The sequence below is a fragment of the Chionomys nivalis genome, chromosome 2 (assembly GCF_950005125.1).
Source record: "Chionomys nivalis chromosome 2, mChiNiv1.1, whole genome shotgun sequence".
Lineage (NCBI taxonomy): Eukaryota > Metazoa > Chordata > Mammalia > Rodentia > Cricetidae > Chionomys > Chionomys nivalis.
This window is the reverse complement of record NC_080087.1, coordinates 108668807-108695452: the sequence shown is the minus strand read 5'-3', so window position 1 is coordinate 108695452 and position 26646 is coordinate 108668807. Positions and strand designations below refer to the sequence as shown.

At 42.3% G+C, this 26646-nt stretch overlaps 3 protein-coding genes and 3 pseudogenes across 5 annotated transcripts in view; 3 read left to right on the top strand and 3 right to left on the bottom strand.

The window, feature by feature from the left end:
- The window catches only part of LOC130865255 (UDP-glucuronosyltransferase 1-6), a 101143-nt gene that overhangs the window by 16759 nt on the left and 57738 nt on the right, over positions 1–26646 (top strand). Inside the window, exon 1 of one of the 3 annotated variants that reach the window (XM_057756239.1) lies at positions 17856–18740. The exons of 1 other annotated variant lie outside the window; for it this stretch is intronic. In XM_057756239.1, the coding sequence (XP_057612222.1) occupies positions 17886–18740 (855 nt within the window). In that variant the 5' untranslated portion in view covers positions 17856–17885. Of the gene's footprint in view, positions 1–17855; positions 18741–24072; positions 24967–26646 lie in introns of those variants that run through there. One more of the 3 variants, XM_057756220.1, reaches the window with a different exon arrangement.
- On the top strand, positions 3507–7149 carry LOC130862613 (UDP-glucuronosyltransferase 1A7-like). The gene is made up of 3 exons (XM_057752331.1): positions 3507–4361; positions 6291–6347; positions 7138–7149. Exons 1-3 carry the CDS (start codon positions 3507–3509, stop codon positions 7147–7149), a joined length of 924 nt encoding a protein of 307 aa, XP_057608314.1.
- On the bottom strand, positions 7171–7606 carry LOC130865296 (60S ribosomal protein L26-like; annotated as a pseudogene).
- Positions 11406–12292, top strand: LOC130865281 (UDP-glucuronosyltransferase 1A7-like; annotated as a pseudogene).
- Positions 14603–15074, bottom strand: LOC130862602 (60S ribosomal protein L26-like; annotated as a pseudogene).
- LOC130862599 (60S ribosomal protein L26-like) lies at positions 20753–21223 on the bottom strand. The gene has a single exon (XM_057752314.1). The coding sequence runs from the start codon at positions 21221–21223 to the stop codon at positions 20753–20755; it is 471 nt and encodes a 156-aa protein (XP_057608297.1).

Sequence of the window (26646 nt, the reverse complement as noted above, 5' to 3'; positions counted from 1 at the left end):
TGCACACGCTACATTTTAGTGCATTTAGATAATTGCTTTCAAAACTCAGAGCAAACTTCAGCATTTGATCAGCTGTATGTGAGAGTTCTCATTTTTCCAAGCCCTCTTCTACTCCAGACATTGTCCAAATGTTAAAGTCTTCTTAATTTTGGTGATGAAAAATTCTGTGTAGCTGTTCTAGTAGGCTGAGCAAGTCATGAGGAACAAGGCAGTAAACAGCATTCATACAGGGCTTCTGGTTCAGTTCCTACCCCTAGGTTCCTGCCTGGAGTACAAGAGCTTTTTATTTATTTGCAAGTATATTTAAATAATAAAGTTCATTTATTTTAAAAATATTGTTTTAAAAATAAGCAACATCTTTTGAAACTCTGAATAAGCCAATTAGGAAATAAAACACACAGAACTACATTGTAAAACACACACAGAGAAAGAAACAGAGCATTTGACCATAATTCATTTGAGTTCTATTTTATTTTATTTTTAAAAATTTTATTTAATCTGCATTGATGTTTTGCCATGGGTGTTGTCTGTCCTGGAATTGGAGTTACAGATAGTTGTGAGCTGCCATGTGGGTGCTGGGAATTGAACCCGGTCCCCTGGAAGAGCAGTTAGTGTACTTACTGAGTCATCTCTCTTCAGCCCTTGAATCCTATTTTAAACAGCTTACAGCAGCAGCACATTCAGGGCTTGTGTTATAGGCTGTTTTAGGGTTTATGCTACTGTGATGAAAGACCATGACCAAAAGCATCGTTTTGCTATGGGAAGCAATGAGGCAGAAAAAAATAGTCAAGGGGCCCAGGCCCCAAAAATGAATGCATGGCTCAGTGAGTGCAGTGCTAAGGGAGAACTCAAGAAAGGACAGTCATGTGAGAGGCACTAGCTCAAAAAGGGAGCAGTATCCGAGGGGCTCTGGACTCCCAAAATGAATGCACCGCTCAGTGAGTGTGGTGCTGGGGAGAACACAAGAAAGGGCAGTTGTGTGACAGGCACTAGGCCAAAAACGGAACAATCTCCCTGGTTGTCCCAGTGGACTGATGGAAAGTCGGGAAGTAGGCTGCTAGAAGGCCCAGATTTAGGATTTTTGCCCACAGCGCAGCATTGGTAGAAAGAGGGCTCCATGAATGGAAGAGACAGATTCTGCTGCTGCAGTGGGAGGCAGCACAGGGGGAGGGGGCTCATAAGACAGAGCAGGAAACGACAGCAACGACGGGGGGGGGGAGTAAAGGGGGAGAAGGCAGAGAGGCAGAAGTTGCCTCTCCAGAAGAAGGGCAGAGAGACAGAGAGGAGGGAGAAGAGTAAGAGGAATTTAGAGACAAAAACATAAGTAAACTTCAAGACTAGGCAAGGAATACCTCAGTAAAGATGGTGGGACTTGGTCAATTGATTTACCCTTATTTAAGATGACAGTGAGATCAACTGACCTTAGTTAAGATGACAGTAATATCACCTGACCTTTAGTCAAAATGGTAGTGAGGTCACCTGACCTTAGTCAAAATGGCGGCAGTCACATGTTATATGGAAAAACCACGTTTTTAGAGCCACATGTAGAACATACATTTGAATTACTTCCACATGGCCACACTATTCACACATTCTTTCATACATGAAGTAAAGAGGAAAATCACTCAGTACCTTAAGTAGCAATGCTGAGCAGCAGTGCCACCAGCCTTGGTAGGGAGCAAGGGCTAGAGCTGGAAAAACCTGCCTTACGGATCCGACTAAAACTGCCAAGTTGAGGGACAAGTGGCAGCAGCGGCAGAAAAAGAATGCAAGGGATAGGAGCAAGAGAAGAAGCATTTGCAGGTGTGTGGGGAAGGGCCTGCCCAGGGAAAGGAAAAGCAAACGGGCTGGATGTGCTGGAGGCAGGACACCGGCAGTCCTGTTTGCTGGTAGAAATTGGAAAGAAGCTAATGGGAACCTTACCATTTGCAGTATTGGAAAGTGGTCAGAATCCAGGGTTCCCACATGTCCTCAGCCAGCCTGACCATGGGCAGGAGGGAACACGGAGAGAACCTGGCTAAGTCAGACACCAATTTTATTCTTTTTTAAAGAAGTAAGGATGGGGGGAAGGCCGGTTCCACGAGGGGTAGCTTGGTCCCGTGAGGGGCAGCAATGGGTCACCTGAACTGGGTGAGTCAACTGAGGCCTTGGTGTGTCATCTTGGCAGGTGGGAGACTGCCATGGGTGAGAAACAGACAGATACATCATGCAGAGAGAGTTTGGGTATAGAGTTTATTTAATGGGTTATGGAGGGAAAAAGAAAGGAGAGAGAAAAGAAGGAAGAATAAAAGAAGGAGAGGCAGAGAGATAGAAGGGACAAGGGGAGGGGGAGAGAGAGAGAGAGAGAGAGAGAGAGAGAGAGAGAGAGAGAGAGAGAGCAGAAGTTACCTCTTCAGGAGAGAGACAAAAAGAGAAGCACAGTCTGGAAGAGGTGGGAGAAACACTTGTCTCAGCAGAGGGAAGGGTGAAGGTGGGCAGAGCTTGTCTCTAAAAGGGAGGGACAAGGCTAAGGACACAGCGGCAGGCAGAAAATCCCTTGAAAACACAGTTTGGTTTTGCTTTAGACCTGTTCTAGAAATATAAGATACCCAAATGACAGACCAGGCCAGCAGATCATATCAACAGCCCCATGTAGAGCTGCCTGATGCTTCTCAACAGTGAACACCACAATTTCCTTATAGCAAGCTGTGTAAATCCCAGATGTACAGGGAAAGAACTTGAAACCAATTCCTACAAGGAAAACCCGCATGAGGTGTGGGTGACAGCAGCATTTCTGTAGCCACAAGGGGGAAGCAAACCCCCAGATGCAAACAAATCCATGGATCTGTGGAGAAGGTCCCTGGGTAACTGACTAGAGGCTCGACCTAGCTCTCAGCCTCTCATAGAATATGGGCAGTCTACAGCATTGGATGCATCAAGGGGGACATTGTAACAGGAATGGTGCTCACCTTCCTTTAATCCCTGGAGTTGTCTGTGCAGATGCTGTTCACCCTTATGTCATATTTAGAGACACAGTGTTGGGAAGTTGAACAAGAATTCTACTGCACATGCGCCAAGACAGCAGCATTGCTCATCTGGCAAAGTTGTTTCTAACCACTGTCTGTGAGGAGGGACAAGGCTAAGGACCCAGCAGCAGGCAGAAAATCCCTTGAAAACACAGTTTGGTTTTGTTTTAGACCTGTTCTAGAAATACAAGATTCTTTGAAACTTGCTTCCTTTGGTGAAAACATTTGAACTCCTTAGGGTCAGGTATATTTCTTCGTAACTATTTCTAAACTCACATGACCTGACTCTGCCCAAGAAAAAGATCTAATCTAGAACACAAGCGAGAGTGCCTCATGATATTTATTATTGTTGTCCAAGTAAATCATTGTCAGGGATTGTTGTTTCTTCATGGTGCAAGTACACACCCAACTGAGGGAGCAGATTTAACACAGTCACACTTCCTCCTTCATCAGAAGAGCGCAGATTCTCAGCAGCCGGATTGCCTCAGCTGAGCTTCTCCCATGGCTCCTACAGGTTTTCCAGCCTCCCTTCCTCTGTGTGTGTGTCTGCTACTGGCCTCTGGCTTTGCCCAGGCAGGCAGGCTGCTGGTGGTGCCCATGGATGGGAGCCACTGGTTCACCATGCAGTCGGTTGTGGAGAAGCTCATCCACAAAGGACATGAGGTGGTGGTAGTCGTGCCAGAGGTGAGTTGGCAACTGGGAAAATCATTGAATATTACAGTGAAGACATACTCAATTTCTCACACTCTGGAAGATTTAAACCGGGAGTTCAAGGTTTTTCTTGATGCTCAAATGAAAGATCAGCCAGAGGGAATGACTCTTCTACTATCAGGTCCATCCAAAGGTTTCTTTGATTTAGTGTTTTCAAACTGTAGGAGTTTGTTTAAGGACAAGAAGTTAGTGGAGTACTTGAAGCAGAGTTCTTTCGATGCTGTGTTTCTGGATCCTTTCGATGTGTGCGGCTTGACTGTTGCCAAGTACTTGTCACTCCCGTCCGTGGTCTTCGGCAGAGGAATATTTTGTCACTATCTTGAAGAGGGTGCCCAGTGCCCCAGTCCTCCTTCTTATGTTCCCAGAGGTCTCTTGAAACTCACAGGCAACATGAATTTCATGGAGAGAGTCCGGAACCACCTTGCCTACATGGGGGAGCGTGCATTTTGCCCCAGCTTGTTCAAAACTGCTACAGATATTGCTTCTGAAGTTCTGCAGACCCCAGTGACTGCGACCGACCTCTTCAGTCAAGTGTCCATTTGGCTGTTACGCACTGACTTTGTGTTGGAGGTCCCCAGACCTCTGATGCCCAACATTTTCTTCATTGGTGGGATCAACTGCCACCAGGGAAAGCCACTCTCTAAGGTATGTTTTCTCTCCTCTCCTTCAGCATGTGAAGAGAGACCTGGCTTTGGATGATAAAGTTATCCCTTGCTGAGTTGTGGGCTGTCGCTCACACTGGGCATTTTCAGTTTTATTTCAGTTCTACAATTGTCACTAGAGTTCTACACCTGTCATCTCAGTTTATTCAACACAGTCTTTGACCGGTCACACGAATTGTGCAGTAGTGTGGCTTGTAATCCTTGCTTGCTGATAGGTGTGTGGCCCACGGACATTCTCAGCATCACCAGGCTGCCTTTATTAATTGTTTTTGGAAATAGAGTGAGAAGCACAATAAGAAATGAAACTTTGTTTTATTCATTTTCGTCCTCTCCCTCATTCCTGAAAATGCTGTGAGGATACTTTGTCCTCGGTTTCACGGGGTTACTGCATAAATAGCGTGTGTACGTATAAACACTCAGCACGATTTTCTTAAAATAAGATCCAGCTCCATCCTGCATGCAGGTTCTTCATTATCCCTTTTCACCTTCTAGCCAGTAATTAGCATCACAACACTAGATGTATCCCATTCTCTCAGAAGTTCTCTCTGCAGTTTCTATTTGAGACTCCCAGACATGTGTAAAATGTGTTTTGACCAAATCCACCCACACTCTTTCCTCTCCACCTTCTTCCCTACCCTCAGATGACAAGTGTGTTGTTTTCAATTTCCTTCTAACACACAAATACTGATCGATATTTAATTCCAGATGGGGCCAAACATCCTTAGTGCTTCCTTTCTTTCTGTTTTCTTCTTCTTTTTCTTTTATTGATACAGGGTTTCTCTCTGTAGTCCAGGAATTCACTCTGTAAGCCAGGCTGCCCTTGTACTCAGAAATCTGCCTGCCTCTATCTCCTGGGTGCTGGGACTAAAGGCTTGTGCCACCATGGCCTGGTTCCTTAGTCCTTTCTTAAGCAAAGAACATTTCCTAATCCTGCTATTAACTCAACAGCACAGAGACCCAGGAGCAGAGTGGCTGGGTCTAGCTGTGCACACGCTACATTTTAGTGCATTTAGATAATTGCTTTCAAAACTCAGAGCGAACTTCACCATTTGATCAGCTGTATTTGAGAGTTTTTAATTTTCCATGCCTTCTTCTTCTCCGGATCTTGTCCAAATGTTAACATTTTCTTAATTATAGTGATTAAAAGTTCTGTGTAGCTGTTTCAATGTTCACTATCTGTTCCCGTAGTCAGTTGGGCCATTTGCATTTTCTCTATGGTAAATTACACATTGACATCCTTTTACCCTTTTTCTAATTGCTACCAGCCTCTAGAGTTCAGAAATATTGACACTTGGTCATTCAAATATGTGCTGCACTTTTTTACTTAGCCGTTTATTTTCAAGTTTTTTAAAATTTTATGTGTAAAGTGTTTTGCCTTTATGTTTGGGCTCCCCATTCATGCAGTATCCATAGGAACCAGAAGAGGGCATTGGATACCTGAAACTAGAGATACTTAGGGCTTGAGCAGCCATGTGGGTGCTGTGAATTGCACTGGGATCCTCTGGAAAAGCAGCCAGTTATCCTAAGCGCTGAGCCATCACTCAGGCTCTGTGGCTGTTCATCTTTTGTTGACATGGTTTATATTTTGGGTCAGTTAACTTTTTCTTTCACTTTAAATGCTAACTTTTTCTTAAAAAAATCTATCTAAATTTTAACATGTATGGCTGATTTGAAGACTAAAATATCAGAATGTTACAGGACCTCATATGTGAGCATTTTTAATTCCTCTAAGGCTGACAATCTTTTTCTGACTACTTGACCATACATGGTATAGGTGTGTAAATTTAGTTGCTATTGAATGACAACTACTATTTACTAACTCTGAGGAAGGACTTCACACTTCATTGATGGTTATTCAACAAGTCTCTATCAGGTCTTACTCTTCCATGTTTTTTTTTCTGTCTGCTTCCAGCCTTTCAGGTTCGCCACACTCATAGACAACCTTGTGTTTCCATTGATTGCCTCTGCGGTAGGTTTTAGTATAGATCCCACGCTTACTAATTTCCAAATTGTGTTGGGTATTCCCTTAATATATTCTTGTAACACCCGATTCTGTGTTACACCCTCGGTACAGTTTGCACGCCACTGTACCATACGCGAGTTGGGCAAGGGCCTGGAGATTGAAAGAACACACAAAGAGACCTGGGTCATTCGAAAGGAAATCAGCCGAATGCCATTTATTCAACCTTGGGGAAATCCTTATATACCTAGCTGCAGCACAAGGATTTCCACCCAGGCAGGTGGGAAATTACCAAATACCAACGATGGAGTCAATGCCCTACAGCTAATCACCAGGCCGGGCAGGGGGAGCACAGGAACAAGCAGGATGCTTAGTTAGCTGACCAGAAAGTGTCCTCAAGATGCACCCCAGGAACAAGGGTAGACCTGGCCCCTACATATTCTCCCTTAAAACTTAAAAATTGTGTTGCTGAGGCTGGAGAGACAGCTCAGCAGTGGGAGCTGGTGCTGCTTTTGCAAAGGACCCAGGGTTGGTTCCCGACAGCCATGTCAGGCTGCTCACAACCACCTCGAGCTTCTGCTCCAGGAACCTAACTCCTGATGTTGCCCTCTGGGCACCTTCACACACCTGCACACACACATATGTCACATGGTACTCAAATTAAAATAAACCCTTGAAAACTGTTATTGTTGAGCTCTACAGATCAAACACACATTAGGGTTGTGTGCATATGCATTAACTCTTCATTAAGTGGAGAAATACTGGCATGTTTTGATATTGTCTTTTTTTTCTTATGCAGTCCAGTCTTTAATGAAAACTATCAGAGCCACACCTACTCCTGCATCTTCTCAATCGTTTCTTCCATGTGTTTGCGCTTCTCCTTTCCTACTAGTCGAGACTTGACTTTCCTTTCCATGATCATCTTGTGGTCTTTGTCCAGCTTTATCTTGGTGATACCCACCTTGCTGGGGTGGATGTCCACACATACAGTTGTGTCATTAGCCTTTCCTAGCTGCACCCATTCAATGTAGGTGACATAATTCTTCCTGGACACTTGGACCGCTTTGACAATTTGCTGGCCTTTGTAGCGCCGTAGGACAAAGTGAGCTTCCTCATCCTTTCGAATGGTCGTAGATGGAATATTGTACTTCTGTCTCAGCTATTTGGAAAGGGGGGACGACATGATCTTCCCCTGAATGTGAGAAGGTGCATTGAAGGTGTTTGGGGTTCTTGATGTGATCAGAAGTCAAAAAAGGATTGAACTTCATTTTGACATCAGTGGTCTAATATTGTCTTCTTAGTCAGGAAGATACACCCTATTTTTTCAGATTTAGATTTTATTTTATTCCATTAACAAAATTTTGTACTTAAAATTGTACATTATGGACAAATTTTAGCTACATCACTAAAATGTATTTTGAAGTTTTGTTATTTTTAAACTATGGTAGACAGGCTAGTTTATTTTGGTTTTGAGGTAATTATTGATAGTTGAAGTATACTTTTGTCCTTTTATGTTTTAAATGGCCATATTATTAAGATACTTCATTAGTTTAGAAGATTTCTCGTGTACACATAAAACTTGCAAAGACTCCACCATTATTATACGATTTCTTTTCTTTCTTGGGTTATGGACCTTTCTGCTATTTAGTTGTGTCTACTTGCTACCACATGTTATCTGGGATGAGGGAATCACAATTGAATAGCTACTTTCCTAAGTTTGCTGTGGACAAACCTGTGGTGTATTTTCTTAATTAGTGATTGATGTGGGAAGACCCAGCTCATGGAGGCTGTGTCAGCCCTAGTCAGGTGGTTCTGAATTGCATCAGAAAGTAGGCTGAGTAAGTCACGAGGAGCAAGGCAGTAAACAGCATTCATACAGGGCATTTGCTTCCATTCTTGCCCTTAGGTTCCTGCCTGGAGTCCTACCCTGCCTTCCCTCAGTGAGGTAGTGTGGCCTGGGAATGGAAAGCTAAAATAAACCCTTTCCTCCCCATGATGCTTTTGGTCATGATGTTTTATCACACCAGCATAAACCCTAAGACAGCCTGTACGATAAGCCTGGAATATGCTGCTGTTATAAGGTGTTTAAAATAGGATTCAAGTGAATTATGGTCAAACATTCCATTGCTTTCTCTGTATGTGTTTTACAATGTAGGTGTGTGTTTTAATTCTTAACTGGCATAGTCATAGCTTCCAAAGATGTTGCTTATCTTTAAAACAAAAATAGGATAAAAGATCAAGATATACATATGAATTTATTTGTATGAAATGAATATAGTATTTTGTCAAGTAAAATATGCATTCCATTAAACAATAAAGTTTTCAAAACTTATCAGAATTTAAAATATGCTGAATATTAAAATGAGCAAAGTATCCACAAACTTTCCTCAACCTTATGATTTTTAAAATAATTTGTGGTGCTGGAGATATGACTCAGTAATAAGAATATAGGCAGCTTTTTAAGAGACCCAGTCTTAATTCCCAGCACTCACATCACAGCTTGTCACAGTAACTCTGGGTCCAGGGAGCTGTTCTGGTCTCCATGGATACTGCACACACGTTCCATATACATACATGGAGGCAAAACACACATACACATAAATAATACTTTTATAAAAAATACATAAATACAAAAAATATTTTATATATCTGTTTCTTTAAAAAATTAAATGAACTTTATTATTTAAATGTACTTTCAAAAAATAAAAAAAATACCTCTTGTACCAAAATTAACCAAACCCAAAGTCTATTCAGCTCAACAAACGCCTCTCTAGGTCGAGCAGCTATTCCAGTTGGACTCTGTGCTGAAAGGCAAAGGTGATAGTGGATAGCATTTTTATCACACACTGGGGTGTGCTTGGTGAATGAGAGATTTTCAGTTCATTCATGCAAAAGAGAGACGAGGTTGTTTTTGAAGATTAGAGACTCCTGTGTTAGGCCTTTCAAAATTAAGCCTTGCTTTCTTGTCTTGGAGAGATCAGGAAGGATGTGGGCATGGTTACAGAGAGACAAGTAGGATCTACAAGATGCTACCTACACCATCATGAAGACAAAAAGGAAAACAAAACCTAAACCGAAGCAGCAAGAGGGAAAAATAGCTTGAGAGTCTATGTGGAGACCAGAGACTAATAGAGGCCTGGTGAGACGATAAAGTGATACAGCCCTGTGTAGAGCTGCCTGATGCTTCTCAACAGTGAACATCACAGTTTCCTTATGCCTGAGTTCTCTTAATCTGGGATGTACAGGGAAAGGATTTGAAACCAATTCCTAGGATAAAAACCCGCATGAGGTGTGGGTGACAGCAGCATTCTCAGTAACCACAAGGGGGAAACAAGCCCATAGGTGCAGCAGTGACACCATAGACAAATGCATGGATTGAAGAGTCCAAGAATAAGAAAAAAAAATATAGATTCCAAAAATAAGAATGTAGAAATAAAGAAATATAAAGCTGTAAGTCTAGGAGAATGAGAGCAGACTCTCAGCAGCTTTCTCAGCAGATTGAGGATCATTCGTTCACAGTGAGCTATTTTCTCGGATGCTTGGGAAGCTTAGGTCATTTTACAACTGACTGTTCTATTTACAAGACCAGAGCTTCCCCCTACAAATTGAGAATGGTGTCATGGCCATCCCTGATAAACGACAGATGTGAACTGAGTTAACCTTTAGGAGACAGAGATATGTGACCTTTGGGTTAGACACTGTCTCCGTTATGGACAACTGGTGCCACCAGAAGAGAGGCATAAGACTCCAATTTACATCTGGAGGTACCAGGAGACAGTGGACAAAGACAATGGTTTAATTGATGAGCTCTGATAATGGAGGCTGTAAAGTAAATGAAAGACCCCCCCCCCCCGCCCGCCCTGTACGCTTGTGCCCTGCTAGAATCGGCTAAACTTAACTGAGCTGTAGACAGAAAGTCCCAAGGCTCAGCTGGTGCCACAGCAGGATATTTTATGGTTTGCATCTGGTCAAGATACAAGCTGACTGGACCAAGCCCCCTAGGGTACCTTATCGCAACTGTCAAATTGATGAAGTATGCTTTATCTAGCTTTGTGGTCTTTCGGGGAACTTGGGAACAGACAAATGAGGCTGTCCCCAGGATGAGCTAAGCCCGCCATTTAAGGAACCAATGAAATTACTGTTGCTATGCTCCCCTACTATGTGACCTGTAAAATCCTGTAAATGCGGGATGGAGAGCTTGTTCGGGGTGCCTCAGCTAGCGGGAGCTGGGCACCCACAAGCGCTTGTGAACAATAAAGAAGCCTCTTGCTGATTGCATCCACTGGCCTGGTTTATTGAGTCTGGGGGTATCTCTTAAACACCCTTGAAACCGAGGGACTTTCAGGATCTATGGAGAAGGTCCCTGGGTAACTGACTAGAAACACGACCTAGCTCCCAGCCTCCCCAGAGAATATTGTAGGTTGTCTGCAGGGTAGGATGCATGAATTTGGGACCTTGTAACAGGAATGGTGGTCATCTTCCCTTCCTTTTAGTCCCTGGAGTGGTCTGAGCAGAGATTTCTCACCCTTATGTCAGCAATTCAGAGAACACAGTGCTGGGAAGTGGAACAAGAATTTTACTGCACATGCGCCGAGACAGCAGCATTGCTCATCTGGCAGAGCTGTTTCTAAACCACTGTCTGTGAGCAGAAGCAGGCTAAGCACCCTCCCCCTAGGCTTTTGTGGCAGGCAGCAAATCCCTTGGAAACACAGTCTGGTTTTGCTTTGAGACCTGATTTAGAAATACAAGATTGTTTGAAACTTGCTTCCTTTGATGAAAACATTTGGATTCCTTAGGGTCAGGATATTTCTTCGTATCTATTTCTAAACTCAAATTGCCTAAATCTGTTGAAAAAAAAGATCTTATCTGGTACACATGCTAGAGTGCCTTGAAATATTTTATCATTTATTACTGTTGTCCAAGTAAATCATTGTCAGGGATTGTTGTTTCTTCATGGTGCAAGTACACACCCAATTGAGGGAGCAGATTTAACTCAGTCACACTTCCTCCTTTGTCAGAAGAGCACAGATTCTCCAGGGCTGGATTGCCTCAGGCTGAGCTTCTCCCATGGCTCCTGCAGGTTTCCCACCCTCCCTTCCTCTGGGTGTGTGTCTGCTGCTGGCCTCTGGCTTTGCCCAGGCAGGCAGGCTGCTGGTGCTGCCCATGGATGGGAGCCATTGGTTCACCATGCGGTCTGTTGTGGAGAAGCTCATCCACAAAGGACATGAGGTGGTGGTAGTCGTGCCAGAGGTGAGTTGGCAACTGGGAAAATCATTGAATATTACAGTGAAGACATACTCAATTTCTCACACTCTGGAGGATTTAAACCGGGAGTTCAAGGTTTTTCTTGATGCTCAATGGGAAGCTCAGCCAGAGGGAATGGCATTTTTTCTGACGAGTCCTGGCCAAGGTTTCTTTGATTTGTGTTTTTCACACTGTAGGGATTTGTTTAAAGACAAGAAGTTAGTGGAGTACTTGAAGCAGAGTTCTTTTAATGCTGTGTTTCTGGATCCTTTTGATATGTGTGGCTTGACTGTTGCCAAGTACTTGTCGCTCCCGTCCGTGGCCTTCGGCAGGGGAATACCTTGTCACTATCTTGAAGAGGGTGCCCAGTGTCCCAGCCCTCCTTCTTATGTTCCCAGAGGTCTCTTGAAACTCACGGACACCATGACTTTCATGGAGAGAGTCCGGAACCACCTCTCCTACATCGGGGAGCATGCATTTTGCCCCAGTTTGTTCAAAACTGCTACAGATATTGCCTCTGAAGTTCTCCAGACCCCAGTGACCATGGAAGACCTCGTCAGTCAAGTGTCCATTTGGCTGTTACGCACTGACTTTGTGTTGGATTTCCCCAGACCTGTGATGCCCAATATTGTCTTCGTTGGCGGGATCAACTGCCATCAGGGAAAGCCACTCTCTAAGGTATGTTGTCTCTCCTCTCCTTCAGCACATGAAGAGAGACCTGGCTTTGGACCATGAAGTTATCCCTTACGGAACTGTGGGCTGCCGCTCACACCAATCATCTCAGTTAGTTCAGCACAGTCTTTGACCGGTCACACGATTTGTGCAGTAGTGTGGCTTGTAAACCTTGCTTACTGTTAGGCGTGTGGCCCACGGATATTCTCAGCATCACCAGGCTGTTTTTATTAATTGTTTTTAGAAATAGAGTGAGAAGCACAATAAGAAATGAAACTATTTTGTTCATTCTCGTCCTCTCCCTCATTCCTGAAAATGCTGCCAGGAGATTTGTGTCCTCAGTTTCACGGGTGTACTGCATAAATAGCATGTGTAGTTATAAACACTTAGAACTTTTTTCTTAAAATAAGATCCAGTGCCATGCTGGAGGCAGGTTCTTTATTATCCCCTTTGACCTTCCAGCCAGTAATTAGCATCACAACACTAGATGTATCCCATTCTCTCAGAAGTTCTCTCTGCAGCTTCTATTTGAGACTCCCAGACATGTGTAAAATGTGTTTTGACCAAATCCACCCACACTCTTTCCTCTCCACCTTCTTCCCTACCCTCAGATGAAAAGTGTCATTTTCAATTTCCTTCTAACACACAAATACTGATCAATATTTAATTCCAGATGGGGCCAATCATCCTTAGTCCTTCTTATCTTTCTGTTTTCTTTTATTGATACAGGGTTTCTCTCTGTAGCCCAGGAACTCACTCTGTAAGCCAGGCTGCCCTTGTACTCAGAAATCTGCCTGCCGCTGTCTCCTCAGTGCTGGGACTAAAGGCTTGTGCCACCATGGCCTTGTTCCGTAGTCCTTTCTTAAGCACAGAGCATTTTCTAACCCTGCTATTATCTTAGCAGCACAGAAACCCAGGAGCAGAATGGCTGGGTCTAACTGTGCACACGCTACATTTTAGTGCATTTAGATAATTGCTTTCAAAACTCAGAGCAAACTTCAGCATTTGGTCAGCTGTATGTGAGAGTCTCATTTTTTCCATGCTCTCATCTACTCTGGACATTGTCCAAATGTTAAAGTTTTTGTAATTTTGGTGGCTAAAAATTGTGTGTAGCTGTTTCAATGTTCACTATTTGTTCCGGTTGTCAGTTTGGCTTTTGCGTTTTCTATATGGTAAATTACACATTGCTATCCTTTTACCCTTTATTCTAATTGCTACCAGGCTCTAGAGTTCAGAAATATTAACACTTGGTCACTCAAATATATGCTGCACTTTTTACTTATCCTTTTATTTTCTAGTTTTTGTTATTTTTATGCGTAAAGTGTTTTGCCTTTTTGTTTGGGCTTCCCATTCACGTAGTACCCATAGGAACCAGAAGAGGGCGTTGGATACCTGAAACTGGAGCTACTTAGGGCTTGAGCAGCTGTGTGGGTGCTGTGAATTGAACTGGTAACGTCTGGAAAAGCAGCCAGTTATCCTAACTGCTGAACCATCACTCAGGCTCTGTGGTTTTTCATCTTTTGTTGACATGGTTTATTTTAGGTTGGTTAATTTTTCCCTTCATTTTAAATGTTAACTTTTTCTTAAAAAAACAATATAAATTTTATCATATATGGCTGTTTCCAACACTAAAATATCAGAATGTTATAGCACCTCATATGTGAGCATTTTTAATTCCTCTAAGGCTGACAATATTTTTCTGACAATTTGACCATATATGGTATAGGTGTGTAAGTTTATTGCTATTGAATGACAACTGCTATTTACTAACTCTGTTTGAGGAAGGACTTCACACTTCATTGACGGTTATTCAACACGTCTCTATCAGGTCTTACTTTTCCATGTTTGCTTCTGTCTGCTTCCAGCCTTTCAGGTTCGCCACACTCATAGACAACCCTGTGTTTCCATTGATTGCCTCTGGGGCAGGTTTTAGTATAGATCCCACGCTTACTAATTTCTTAATTACGTTGGGGATTCCCTTAACATATTCTCCCTTAAAACTTAAAACTGTGTTGCTGAGGCTGGAGAGACAGCTCAGCAGTGAAAGCTGGTGCTGCCTTGGCAGAGGACCCAGGGTTGGTTCCCAGCAGCCATGTCAGGCTGCTCACAACCACCTCAAGCTTCTGCTCCAGGAACCTAACTCCTGATGTTGCCCTCTGGACAGCTTCACACACCTGTACACACCCATACGTCACATGGTACTCAAATCAAAAATAAACCCTTGAAAACTGTTATTGTTGAATTCTACAAATCAAACACACATTAGGGCTGTGTGCATATTGCATTAACTCTTTTCATTAAATGGAGAGATACTGGCATGTTTTTGATATTGTTTCCTATTTTTTTTCTTATGCAGTTTTTAATGAAAACTGTATGAGATACCCTGACTCCTGTAGCTTCTCAATTGTTTCTTCCCTGTATTTTCCCTTCTCCTTTCCTACTTGTCAAGACTTGGCTTTCTTTCCCAGGATCATCTTGTGGTCTTTGTCCAGCTTTATCTTGGTGGTACCCACCTTGTTGGGGTGGATGTCCACATGGACAGTTGTGCCATTAGCCTTTCCTAGCTGTACCCGTTAAATGTAGGTGACATAATTTTTTCTGGACACTTGGACCACTTTGCCTATCGGCTGGCCTTTGTACTGTTCTCGGACAACATGATCTTCATCATCCTTTCGAATGGGCGTAGATGGAACATTGTACTTCTGTCTCAGCAATTTGGAAAGGGGGGACAGCATGATCTTCCTCGGAACACGAGAAGGTACATTGAAGGTGCTTGCGGTTCTTGATATGGTCAGAAATCACAAAGGGATTGAACTTCATTTTGGCACCAGTGATCTAATATTGTCTTCTTAGTCAGGAAGATGCACCCTATTTTACAGATTTAGATTTTATTTCATGTCATTAACAAAATTTTGCAGTTAAAATTGTACATTATGGGCAAATTTTATCTATATCACTAAAATGTATTTCTCTACGTTTTGTTATTTTAAAGCTATGGTATACAGGGAGTTTATTTTGGTTTTGAGGTAATTATTGGTAGTCAAAGTATACTTTTGTCCTTTTATGTTCTTTATGACCATTTTATTAAGATTCTTTATTAGTTGAAATGATTTCTCATGTAAACATATAACTATTTTTCCATTTATTTTTTGGGGGTGGGGGCTATGAACCTCTCTGTTGTTTGTTTGTGTCTACTTGGTACCACACATGTTATCTGGGAGAGAGAACCACAAATTACTTTCCTAAGTTTGTTGTGGGCAAGCTTGTAATGCATTTTCTTAATTAGTGATTGATGTGCAAGGACTCAGGCCATGGAGGCTGTGCCAACCCTAGTCAGGTAGTTTTGAATTGCATCAGAAAGTAGACTGAGCAAGTCACGAGGAACAAGGCACTAAACAACATTCATACAGGGCTTTTGCCATTCAGTTCCTGCCCCTAGGTTCCTGCCTGGAGTTCCTACCCTGCCTTCCCTCAGTGAGGTAGTGTAACCTGGGAATGGAAAGCTGAAATAAACCCTTTCCTCTCCAGGATGCTTTTGGTCATGATGTTCTATCACACCAGCATAAACCCTAAGACAGCCTGTACGATGAGCCTGGAACGTGCTGCTGTACGCTGTTTAAAATAGGATTCAAGTGAATTATGGTCAAACAATTCGTTGCTTTCTCTGTGTGTGTTTTACAGTGTAGACCTGTGTGTTTTAATTCTTAACTTGCTTATTCAGAGTTTCAAAAATTGTTGCTTATCTTTAAAACAAAAATAGTATAAAATATCAAGATATACATATGAATTTATGTATATATAATGAATATATTACTTTATCAAGTAAAATATGCATTCCATTAAACAATAAATTTTTAAAAACTTATCATAATTTAAAAATATGCTAAATATTAAAATGAGTAAAGAAGTCACAAACTTTCCTCAACCTTATGATTATTTAAAGTAATTTCTGGCACTGGAGATATGACTCAGTAGTTAGACTGTAGGCAGCCTTTCAGAAGACCCAGTCTTAATTCCCACCACCCACATCACAGCTTGTTACAATAACTCTGGGTCCAAGGAGCTGTTCTGGTTTCCATGGATACTGCACACATGTTCCACATATATACACAGAGGCAAAACACACATACACATAAATAATTATTTTATAAAAAATATATAAATCCAAAAAAAGTGATATGCCTGTTTCTTTAAAAAAATTAAATGAACTTTATTATTTAAACGTACTTGCAAAAAAATAAAAAAAAATACCTCTTGTACCCAAATTAATCAGACCCAAAGTCTATTCAGCTCAACAAATGCCTCTCTAGGTCGAGCAGCTATTCCAGTTGGACGCTGTGCTGAAAGGCAAAGGTGATAGTGGATAGCATTTTTATCACACACTGGGGTGTGCTTGGTGAATGAGAGATTTTCAGTTCATTCATGCAAAAGAGAGATGTTTCTGAAGATTAGAGACTCCTGTGTTAGGCCTTTGAAAATTAAGCCTCGCTTTCTTGTCTTGGCAAGATCAGGCAGGATGTGGGCATGGTTACAGAAAGGCAAGTAGGATCTACAAGATGCTACGAACACCATCATGAAGACAAAAAACAAAACAAAACGCAAACCGAAGCAGCAAGAGGGAAAAATAGCTTGAGAGTCTATGTGGAGACCAAGACTAATAGAGGCCTGGTGAGACGATAAAGTGATACAGCCCCGTGTAGAGCGGCCTGATGCTTCTCAACAGTGAACATCACAGTTTCCTTATGCCTGAGTTCTCTTAATCTGGGATGTACAGGGAAAGGACTTTAAACCAATTCCTAGGATAAAAACCCGCATGAGGTGTGGGTGACCTCTTGTAACCACATTCTGTAACCACAAGGGGGAAACAAGCCCCCAAGATGCAGAGTGACACGGGAAACAAATGCATAGATCTGTGGAGAAGATCCCAGGTAACTGACAAGGAACACGACCTAGCTCCCAGCCTCTCCAAAGAATACTATGGGGTGTTTACAGCATCGGATGCATCCAGAGGGACAGTGTAACAGGAATGGTGGTCACCTTCCTTTTAGTCTCTGGAGTGGTCTGAGCAGATGCTGGTCACCCTTATGTCAGCGATTCAGAGAACACCCAGTGCTGGGAAGTGGAACAAGAATTCTACTGCGCATGCTCCAAGACAGCAGCGTTGCTCAATCTGCAGAATTGTTTCTAACCACTGTCTGTGAGCAGGGGTCAGGCTTAGGACCCTCCTCCTAGGCTTTTGACCGAGTGGCAGGCAGCCAATATCTTGGGATCACAGTCTGCTTTTGCTTTGAGACCTATCCTAGAATTGTAAGATTGTTGAAAACTTTCTTCCTTTGGTGAAAACATTTGGACTCCTTAGGATGAGGTGTATTTCTTTGTAATTATTTCTAAAGTCACATTACCTGATTCTGCCCAAGAAAAAGATCTTATCCGGATCAAAAGTGAGAGTGCCTCGTAATATATTATCATTTATTACTGTTGTCCAAGTAAATCATTGTCAGGGATTATTGTTTCTTCATGGTGTTAGTACACGCCCAACTGAGGGAGCAGATTTAACTCAGTCACACTTCCTCCTTTGTTGTAAGAGTTCAGATTCTCAGCAGCTGAATTGCCTCAGGCTGAGTTTCTCCCATGGCTCCTGCAGGTTTCCCAGCCTCCCTTCCTCTGTGTGTGTGTCTGCTACTGGCCTCTGGCTTTGCCCAGGCAGGCAGGCTGCTGGTGGTGCCCATGGACGGGAGCCACTGGTTCACCATGCAGTCGGTTGTAGAAAAGCTCATCCACAATGGACATGAGGTGGTGGTAGTTGTGCCAGAGGTGAGTTGGCAACTAGGAAAACCCGTGAATTTTACAGTGAAGGCATACTCAATTTCTCACACTCTGGAGGATTTAAACCGAGAGGTCAATATTTTTCTTGACGCTCAATGGAAAGATCAGACAGACTTAATGACTTTTCTACTAGCGAGTCCAGGCAGAGGTTTCTTTGAATTACTGTTTTCCCACTGTAGGGATTTGTTTAAGGACAAGAAGTTAGTGGAATACTTGAAGCAGAGTTCTTTTGATGCTGTGTTTTTGGATCCTTTCGATGTGTGCGGCTTGACTGTTGCCAAGTACTTGTCGCTACCGTCCGTGGTCTTCGGCAGGTCAATATTGTGTCACTATCTTGAAGAGGGTGCCCAGTGCCCCAGTCCTCCTTCTTATGTTCCTAGAGCTCTCTTGAAACTCACAGACACCATGACTTTCATGGAGAAAGTTCAGAACCACCTCGCCTACATGGGGGAGCGTGTATTTTGCTCCAGTTTGTTCAAAACTGCTACAGAAATTGCTTCTGAAGTTCTCCAGACCCCAGTGACTGCATCTGATCTCTTCAGTCAAGTGTCCATTTGGCTGTTACGCACTGACTTTATGTTGGAGGTCCCCAGACCTGTGATGCCCAATATTGTCTTGGTTGGTGGGATCAACTGCCACCAGGGAAAGCCACTCTCTAAGGTATGTTGTCTCTTCTCTCCCTCAGCATGTGAAGAGAGACCTGGCTTTAGACGATGAGGTTATGCCTTACTGAACTGTGGGCTGTCACTCAACCTGACATTTTCAGTTTTCTTTCAGTTCTTACCTTGTCATTTCAGTTAGTTCAGCACAGTCTTTGACAGGTCACATGAATTGTGCAATAGTGCGGCTTGTAAACCTTGCTTGCTGATAGGCGTGTGGCCCACAGACATTCTCAGCATCACCAGGTTGCATATACTATTGTTTTTGAAAATAGAGTGAGAAGCACAGTAAGAAATGAAGCTTTGTTTTTTTTTTTTTTTTTTTTTTTTTTTTTTGGTTTTTCGAGACAGGGTTTCTCTGTGGCTTTGGAGCCTGTCCTGGAACTAGCTCTGTAGACCAGGCTGGTCTCGAACTCACAGAGATCCGCCTGCCTCTGCCTCCCGAGTGCTGGGATTAAAGGCGTGCGTCACCATCGCCCGGCTGAAGCTTCGTTTTGTTTATTCTTGTCCTCTACCTCGTCTAGGTAATGCTGCCATTTCCTAACCCTGCTATTATCTCAGCAGCACAAGACCCAGGAGCAGAGTGGCTGGGTCTAGTTGTGCACACGCTACATTTTAGTGCATTTAGATAATTGCTTTCAAAACTCCAAACAAACTTCATCATTTGATCAGCTGTATGTGAGAGTTCTCATTTTTTCATGCTGTCTTCTACCTGGATCTTGTTCAAATGTTAAATTTTTCTTAATGTTGGTGATGGAAAGTTCTGTGTAGCTGTTTCAATGTTCACTATCTCTTCCGGGCATCAGTTGCACCATTTGCATTTTCTCCATGGTAAATTACACATTGCCACCCTTTTACCCTTTCTTCTAATTGCTAACAGCCTTAGAGTTTAGAAATATTGACACTTGGTTTCTCAAATATGTGCTGCCCTTTTTACTTAGCCGTTTATCTTCTAGTTTTTATTTATTTCTATGTATAAAGTGTTTTGCCTTTATGTTTGGGCTCCCCATTCATGCAGTACCCATAGGAACCAGAAGAGGGCATTGGATACCTGAAACTAGAGATACTTAGGGCTTGAGCAGCCATGTGGGTGCAGTGAATTGCAGTGGGATCCTCTGGAAAAGCAGCCAGTTATCCTAAGCGCTGAGCTATCGCTCAGGCTCTGTGGTTGTTCATCTTTTGTTGACATGGTTTATATTTTTTGGCTGGTTAACTTTCCCCTCATTTTAAATGTTAACTTTTTCTTTAAAAAACTATCTAAATGTTATCATATATGGCTGTTTCCAACACTAAAATATCAGAGAGTTTACAACATCTCATATGTGAGCATTTTTAATTCCTCTAAGGCTGACAATATTTTTCTGACAACTTGACCGTACATGGTATAGGTGTGTAAATTTAGTTGCTATTGAATGACAACTGCTATTTACTAACTCTATTTGAGGAAGGACTTCACACTTCATTGACAGTTATTCAACATGTCTCTATCAGGTCTTACTCTTCCATGCTTGCTTCTGTCTGCTTCCAGCCTTTCAGGTTCGCCACACTCATAGACAACTCTGTGTTTCCATTGATTGTGTCTGGGGCAGGTATAGATCCCACGCTTACTAATTTCCAAATTGTGTTGGGGATTCCCTTAATATATTCTCCCTTAAAACTTAAAAATTGTGTTGCCGAGGCTGGAGAGACAGCTCGGCAGTGAAAGCTGGTGCTTCTTTTGCAGAGGACCCAGGGTTCGTTCCTGGCAGCCATGCTGGGCTGCTTACAACCACCTCGAGCTTCTGCTCTAGGAACCTAACTCCTGATGTTGCCCTCTGGGCACCTTCACACACCTGCACACACCCATATGTCACATGGTACTCAAATTAAAATAAACCCTTGAAAACTGTTATTGTTGAACTCTACAAATCAAACACACACGAGGGCTGTGTGCATATTGCATTAACTCTTTTCATTAAATGGAGAAATACTGGCATGTTTTTGATATTGTTTGATATTGTTTTCTATTTTTTCTTATGCAGTTTTTAATGAAAACTGTATGAGATACCCCTTCTCCTGCGTCTTCTCAATTGTTTCTTCTGTGTATTTTCCCTTCTCCTCTTCTAATATCCGAGTCTTGGCTTTTTTTTCCAGGATCATCTTGCTATCTTTGTTCAGCTTTATCCTGATGATACCCACCTTGCTGGGGTGGATGTCCACATGGACAGTTGTGCCATTAGCCTTTCCTAGCTGCACTCGTTCAGTGTAGGTGACGTAATTCTTCCTGTGCACTTTGACCACTTTGCCTACCGGCTGGGCTTTGTACTGTCCTCGGACAACCTGAACTTCATCATCCTCTCGAATGGGCATAGACTGAACATTGTACTTCTGTCTCAGCTCTTTGGAAAGGGGGGACGACATGATCTTCCTTGGAACTTGAGAAGGTGCATGAATATGTTTGGGGTTCTTTATATGGTCAGAAGTCACAAAGGGATTGAACTTCATTTTGGTGGAAAACAATTTAATATTGTTTTCTTAGTCAGCAAAAAACGCCCTATTTTACATATTTTATTCCATTAACAAAATTTTACACTTAAAATTGAACATTATGCACAAATTTTATCTTCATCATTAAAATGTATTTCTAGGTTTTTGTTATTTGAAAGCTATGGTATACAGGCTAGTTTATATTGGTTTTGAGGTAGTTATTGGTAATTGAAGTATACATTTGTTATTTTATGTTCTATATGGCCATATTATCAATTCTTTATTAATTTGGAATATTTATCATGTACCCATGTAACATGCTAAAGATCCCTTTATTATTATACCATTTATTTTCCCTTTTGGGCTGTGGATCTCTATTCTGATTAGTTGTGTCTACTTCCTACCATACATTATCTGAAAAGAGGGAACTGCAATTGAGAAGCTACTTTCCTAAATTTGGCTGTATGCAAGACTGTGATGCATTTTCTTAATTAGTGATTGATGTGGGAAGACCCAGGCCATGGAGGCAGGGCTAGCCCTAGTCAGGTGGTTCTGAATTGCATCAGAAAGTAGGCTGAGCAAGTCATGAGGAGCAAGGCAGTAAACAGCATTCATACAGGGCTTTTGCCATTCAGTTCCTGCCCCTAGGTTCCTGCCTGGAGTTCCTACTCTGCCTTCCCTCAGTGAGGTAGTGTGACCTGGGAATGGAAAGCTGAAATAAAGCCTTTTCTCTCCAGGATGCTTTTGTTCATGAGGTTCTATCACACCAGCAAAAACCCTAAGACAGCCTGTACGATAAGCCTGGAATATGCTGCTGCTATAAGCTGTTTAAAATAGTATTCATGTTAATTATGGTCAAACACTTTGTTGCTTTCTCTGTATGTGTTTTACAATGTAGACCTGTGTGTTTTAATTCTTAACTGGCATATTCAGTGTTTCAAAAGATGTTACTTATCTTTAAAACAAAAATAGGATAAAGTATCAAGATATACATATGAATTTATTTGTATGAAATGAATATAGTACTTTATCAAATAAAATATGCATTCCATTAGACAATAAAGTTTTCAAAACTTTTATGAGAATTAAAAATATGCTGAATATTAAAATAAGCAAAATATCCACAAAGTTTCTCATCCTTATGATTATTTAAAATAATTTGTGGTGCTGGAGATATGACTCAGTAGTTAGAATATAGGCAGCTTTTTAGGAGACCCAGGCTTAATTCCCAGCACCCACATCACAGCTTGTCACGTTAACTCTGGGTCCAGGGAGCTGTTCTGGTTTCCATGGATACTGCACACATGTTCCACATACATACATGGAGGCAAAACACACATACACATAAATAATAATTTTCAAAAATCAAATAAATACATAAAATAATTTGTGATATACCTGTTTTTAAAAAAATTAAATGAACTTTATTATTTAAATGTACTTGCAAGTAAATTTTAAAAAGTACCTCTTGTACCAAAATTAATCAGACCCAAAGTCTATTCAGATCAACAAATGTCTCTCTAGGTCGAGCAGCTATTCCAGTTGGACTCTGTGCTAAAAGGCAAAGGTGATAGTGGGTAGCATTTTTATCACACACTGGGGTGTGCTTGGTGAATGAGAGATTTTCAGTTCATTCATGAGAAAGAGAGACGAGGTTGTTTCTGAAGATTAGAGACTCCCGTGTTAGGCCTTTTAAAGTTAAACCTTGCTTTCTTGTCTTGGAGAGATCAGGCAGGATGTGGGCATGGTTACAGAGAGGAAAGTAGGAACTACAAGATGCTACCCATGCCTTCATGAAGACAAAAATCAAAACAAAACACAAACCGAAGCAGCAAGAAGGAAAAATAGCTTGAGAGTCTATGTGGAGACTAATAGAGGCCTGGTGATAAGATAAAGTGATACAGCCCCGTGTAGAGCGGCCTGATGCTTCTCAACAGTGAACATCACAGTTTCCTTATGCCTGAGCTCTCTTAATCCTGGATGTACAGGGAAAGGATTTGAAACCAATTCCTAGGAGAAAAACCTGCATGAGGTGTGGGTGACAGCAGCATTCTGTAACCACAAGGGGGAAACAAGCCCGTAGGTGCAGCAGTGACACCATAGACAAATCCATGGATCTGTGGAGAAGGTCCCAGGTAACTGACAAGGAGCATGACCTAGCTCCCAGCCTCTCCAGAGAATTTGGGGCTGTCTACAGCATCGGATGCATCCAGGGGGACATTGTAACAGGAATGGTGGTCACCTGCCTTTTAGTCCCTGAGTGGTCTGTGCAGATGCTTGTCACCCTTATGTTAGCAATTCAGAAAACACACAGTGCTGGGTAGTGGACCAGCCTGGTCTACAAGAGCTAGTTCCAGGACAGGCTCCAAAACCACAGAGAAACCCTGTCTCGAAAAAAAAAAAAATTCTACTGCACATGTGCCAAGTGCCAAGACTCATCTGGCAGAGTTGTTTCTAACCACTGTCTGTGAGCAGAACCAGGCTAAGCACCCTCCCCCTAGGCTTTGACCCAGCAGCAGGCAGCAAATCCCTTGGAAACACAGTCTGGTTTTACTTTGAGACGTAGTCTAGAAATGCAAGATTCTTTGAAACTTGCTTCCTTTGCTGAAAACTTTTGGTCTCCTTGGGGTTAGGTATATTTCTTTGTAACTCTTTCTAAACTCACATTGCTTGATTCTGCCCAAGAAAAAGATCTTATCTGGAAAACAATCAAGTGTGCCTCATAATACATAATATTTGACCACTTAATACTGTTCTTCAAGTAAATCATTGTCAGGGATTGTTGTTTCTTCATGGTGTTAGTACACGCCCAACTGAGGGAGCAGATTTAACTCAGTCACACTTCCTCCTTCATCAGAAGAGCTCAGATTCTCAGCAGCTGGATTGTCTCAGGCTGAGCTTCTCCCATGGCTCCTGCAGGTTTCCCAGCCTCCCTTCCTCTGTGTGTGTGTCTGCTGCTGGCCTCTGGCTTTGCCCAGGCAGGCAGGCTGCTGGTGGTGCCCATGGACGGGAGCCACTGGTTCACCATGCAGTCGGTTGTGGAGAAGATCATCCACAATGGACATGAAGTGGTAGTAGTCATGCCAGAGGTGAGTTGGCAACTTGGAAAATCCCTGAATTTTACAATGAAGACGTACACAATTTCTCACACTCTGGAGGATTTTAACCGGGAGTTCAAGGTTTTTCTTAAGGCTCAATGGAAAGATCAGCCAGAGGGAATTACTCTTCTACTTAAGAGTCCAGCCGAAGGTTTCTTTGATTTAGTGTTTTCCCACTGTAGGGATTTGTTTAAGGACAAGAAGTTAGTGGAGTACTTGAAGCAGAGTTCTTTTGATGCTGTCCTTCTGGATCCTTTCGATATGTGCGGCTTGACTGTTGCCAAGTACTTGTCGCTCCCGTCCGTGGTCTTCGGCAGAGGAATATTTTGTCACTATCTTGAAGAGGGTGCCCAGTGCCCCAGTCCTCCTTCTTATGTTCCCAGAGGTCTCTTGAAACTCACAGGCAACATGAATTTTATGGAGAGAGTGCGGAACCATCTCTCCTATTTGGGGGAGCATATATTTTGTCCCAGTTTCTTCAAAACTGCTACAGATATTGCTTCTGAAGTTCTGCAGACCCCAGTGACTGCGACCGACCTCTTCAGTCAAGTGTCCATTTGGCTGTTACGCACTGACTTTATGTTGGAGGTCCCCAGACCTCTGATGCCCAATATTGTCTTCGTTGGTGGGATCAACTGCCACCAGGGAAAGCCAATTACCAAGGTATGCTATCTCTCCTTTAGCCCATGAAGAAAGGTGTTGTGGAATATTATTTCAACTAGGCAAAGATGTGTTGTTTTTGTTCATGCTGCAGGATATTACTTTAACTGTGTGAAGCTCTGTTACCTTTGTTTCTGCTGCCTTTGTTAACAATGTAAGAATGTGTCACATTTGTTTATGCTGCATTTGTTTAATTATGTAAAGATATGTTACAGTTCTTTCACCTTGCTTGCCTAAGGCACCTGACTAGTCTAATAAAATGCTGGGTAGCCAATAGTTAGGCAGTGGAGGATAGGATAGGGAGGGTTGGTAGGTGGAGAGGAGAAATAGGAGAAATCTAGGCGAGAGAAGAGAGAAGGGAAAAGAACAAGAGGAGAAAGACAGGCGTATGCCTGGATCCAGAAGTCAGGTACCTACCAGTCAGCAGTGGAGATAGTAGAAAAGTAAGATATACAGAAAGAAAAAAAGGTAAAAAACGTGAGGCAAAATGTAGATAAAGAAACAGATAAAATACAAGTTAAAATAAAACTGAACATTCCTAGCAAAAAGTTTCCATGCCATGATTTGGGAGCTGGTTGGTGGCCTAAGGAAGCCTGATTACCGAGAGGCCAGGTCTGTGGACAATGATGTTATTCCTTGCTGAGCTGTGGGCTGTTATTTTCATTCCTCATTTTCTTTCCTGTTGTGCCAACTGACTCTTTTGACCACTTACAGTCATACGACTTATAAATATTGCCTCTTGATTTGCGTGTGCACCACTGACATTCTTGTACATAATTACCAACCTGCATTGTTTTTGGAAACAGAGTGAGAAACACAATAAGAAACTAAGTTTCATTTTGCTCATTCCTGTACTCGACCTCTTTTGTTTTTAATGCTCCTAAGATTTTTGTATGTTTCTTATTACTTCACAAATAGTACATGTAGTTATAAACCTTCAGAATTATTTTTTAAAAATAAGATCCAGAATCAGTCTGGACATAAGGTTCTTCACCTTGCGTTTTCACCTTCCAGTAAGTGATAGCCATCATCTAACACTTGTAGATTTTAATGCTATTTTTGATTATATATATATATCATATATATATATAATCTCATAAATGCATACAATATGATTTGATCAAATCCACCTCGTACTCTATGTTCTCCAACATAGGTGAACCCTCCCTCTCCCAGCAGTCATTTGTGAGGCTCTTTGTTTAGGGGTGGGACTCTGTGAAATCGCCCCCCTTCCACATCTGTATGTCCATTGATATTGCCGTTGTTCCGGTTTCATTTTTGCAGAACAGACTGTTGCACAGCAGACTTTCTGGAAGTCATTCTCTTCTTGCCATCTTTGAGGCCCCTTTCACAACGCTCTCTGAGCCATAAATGAAGGAGCTGTGGTGCGGATACATCCACTGGGGGAAGGGTTAGTTCACTCTGTGTGTGTTTGGATGTGTATGTGCACACACACGCACACTCACTAAGGATCCTCCCCTCAGGAGTGGAGCAGCATGTCCTTCTTGAGGAGAGTCTGGGAATCTGCAGAAACTGCATCCATTTTGCTCTGAGACTGGTTCCAGAAGCACAAGCTTTTTTTGAAACTCGCTCTCTCCTACTTTTGGGATCCTTGGGGTCATGCCCATTTCTTCATAGCTGTTTGTAAATTGCCCGATGAAACATCGCACGACTCTGTCCTGG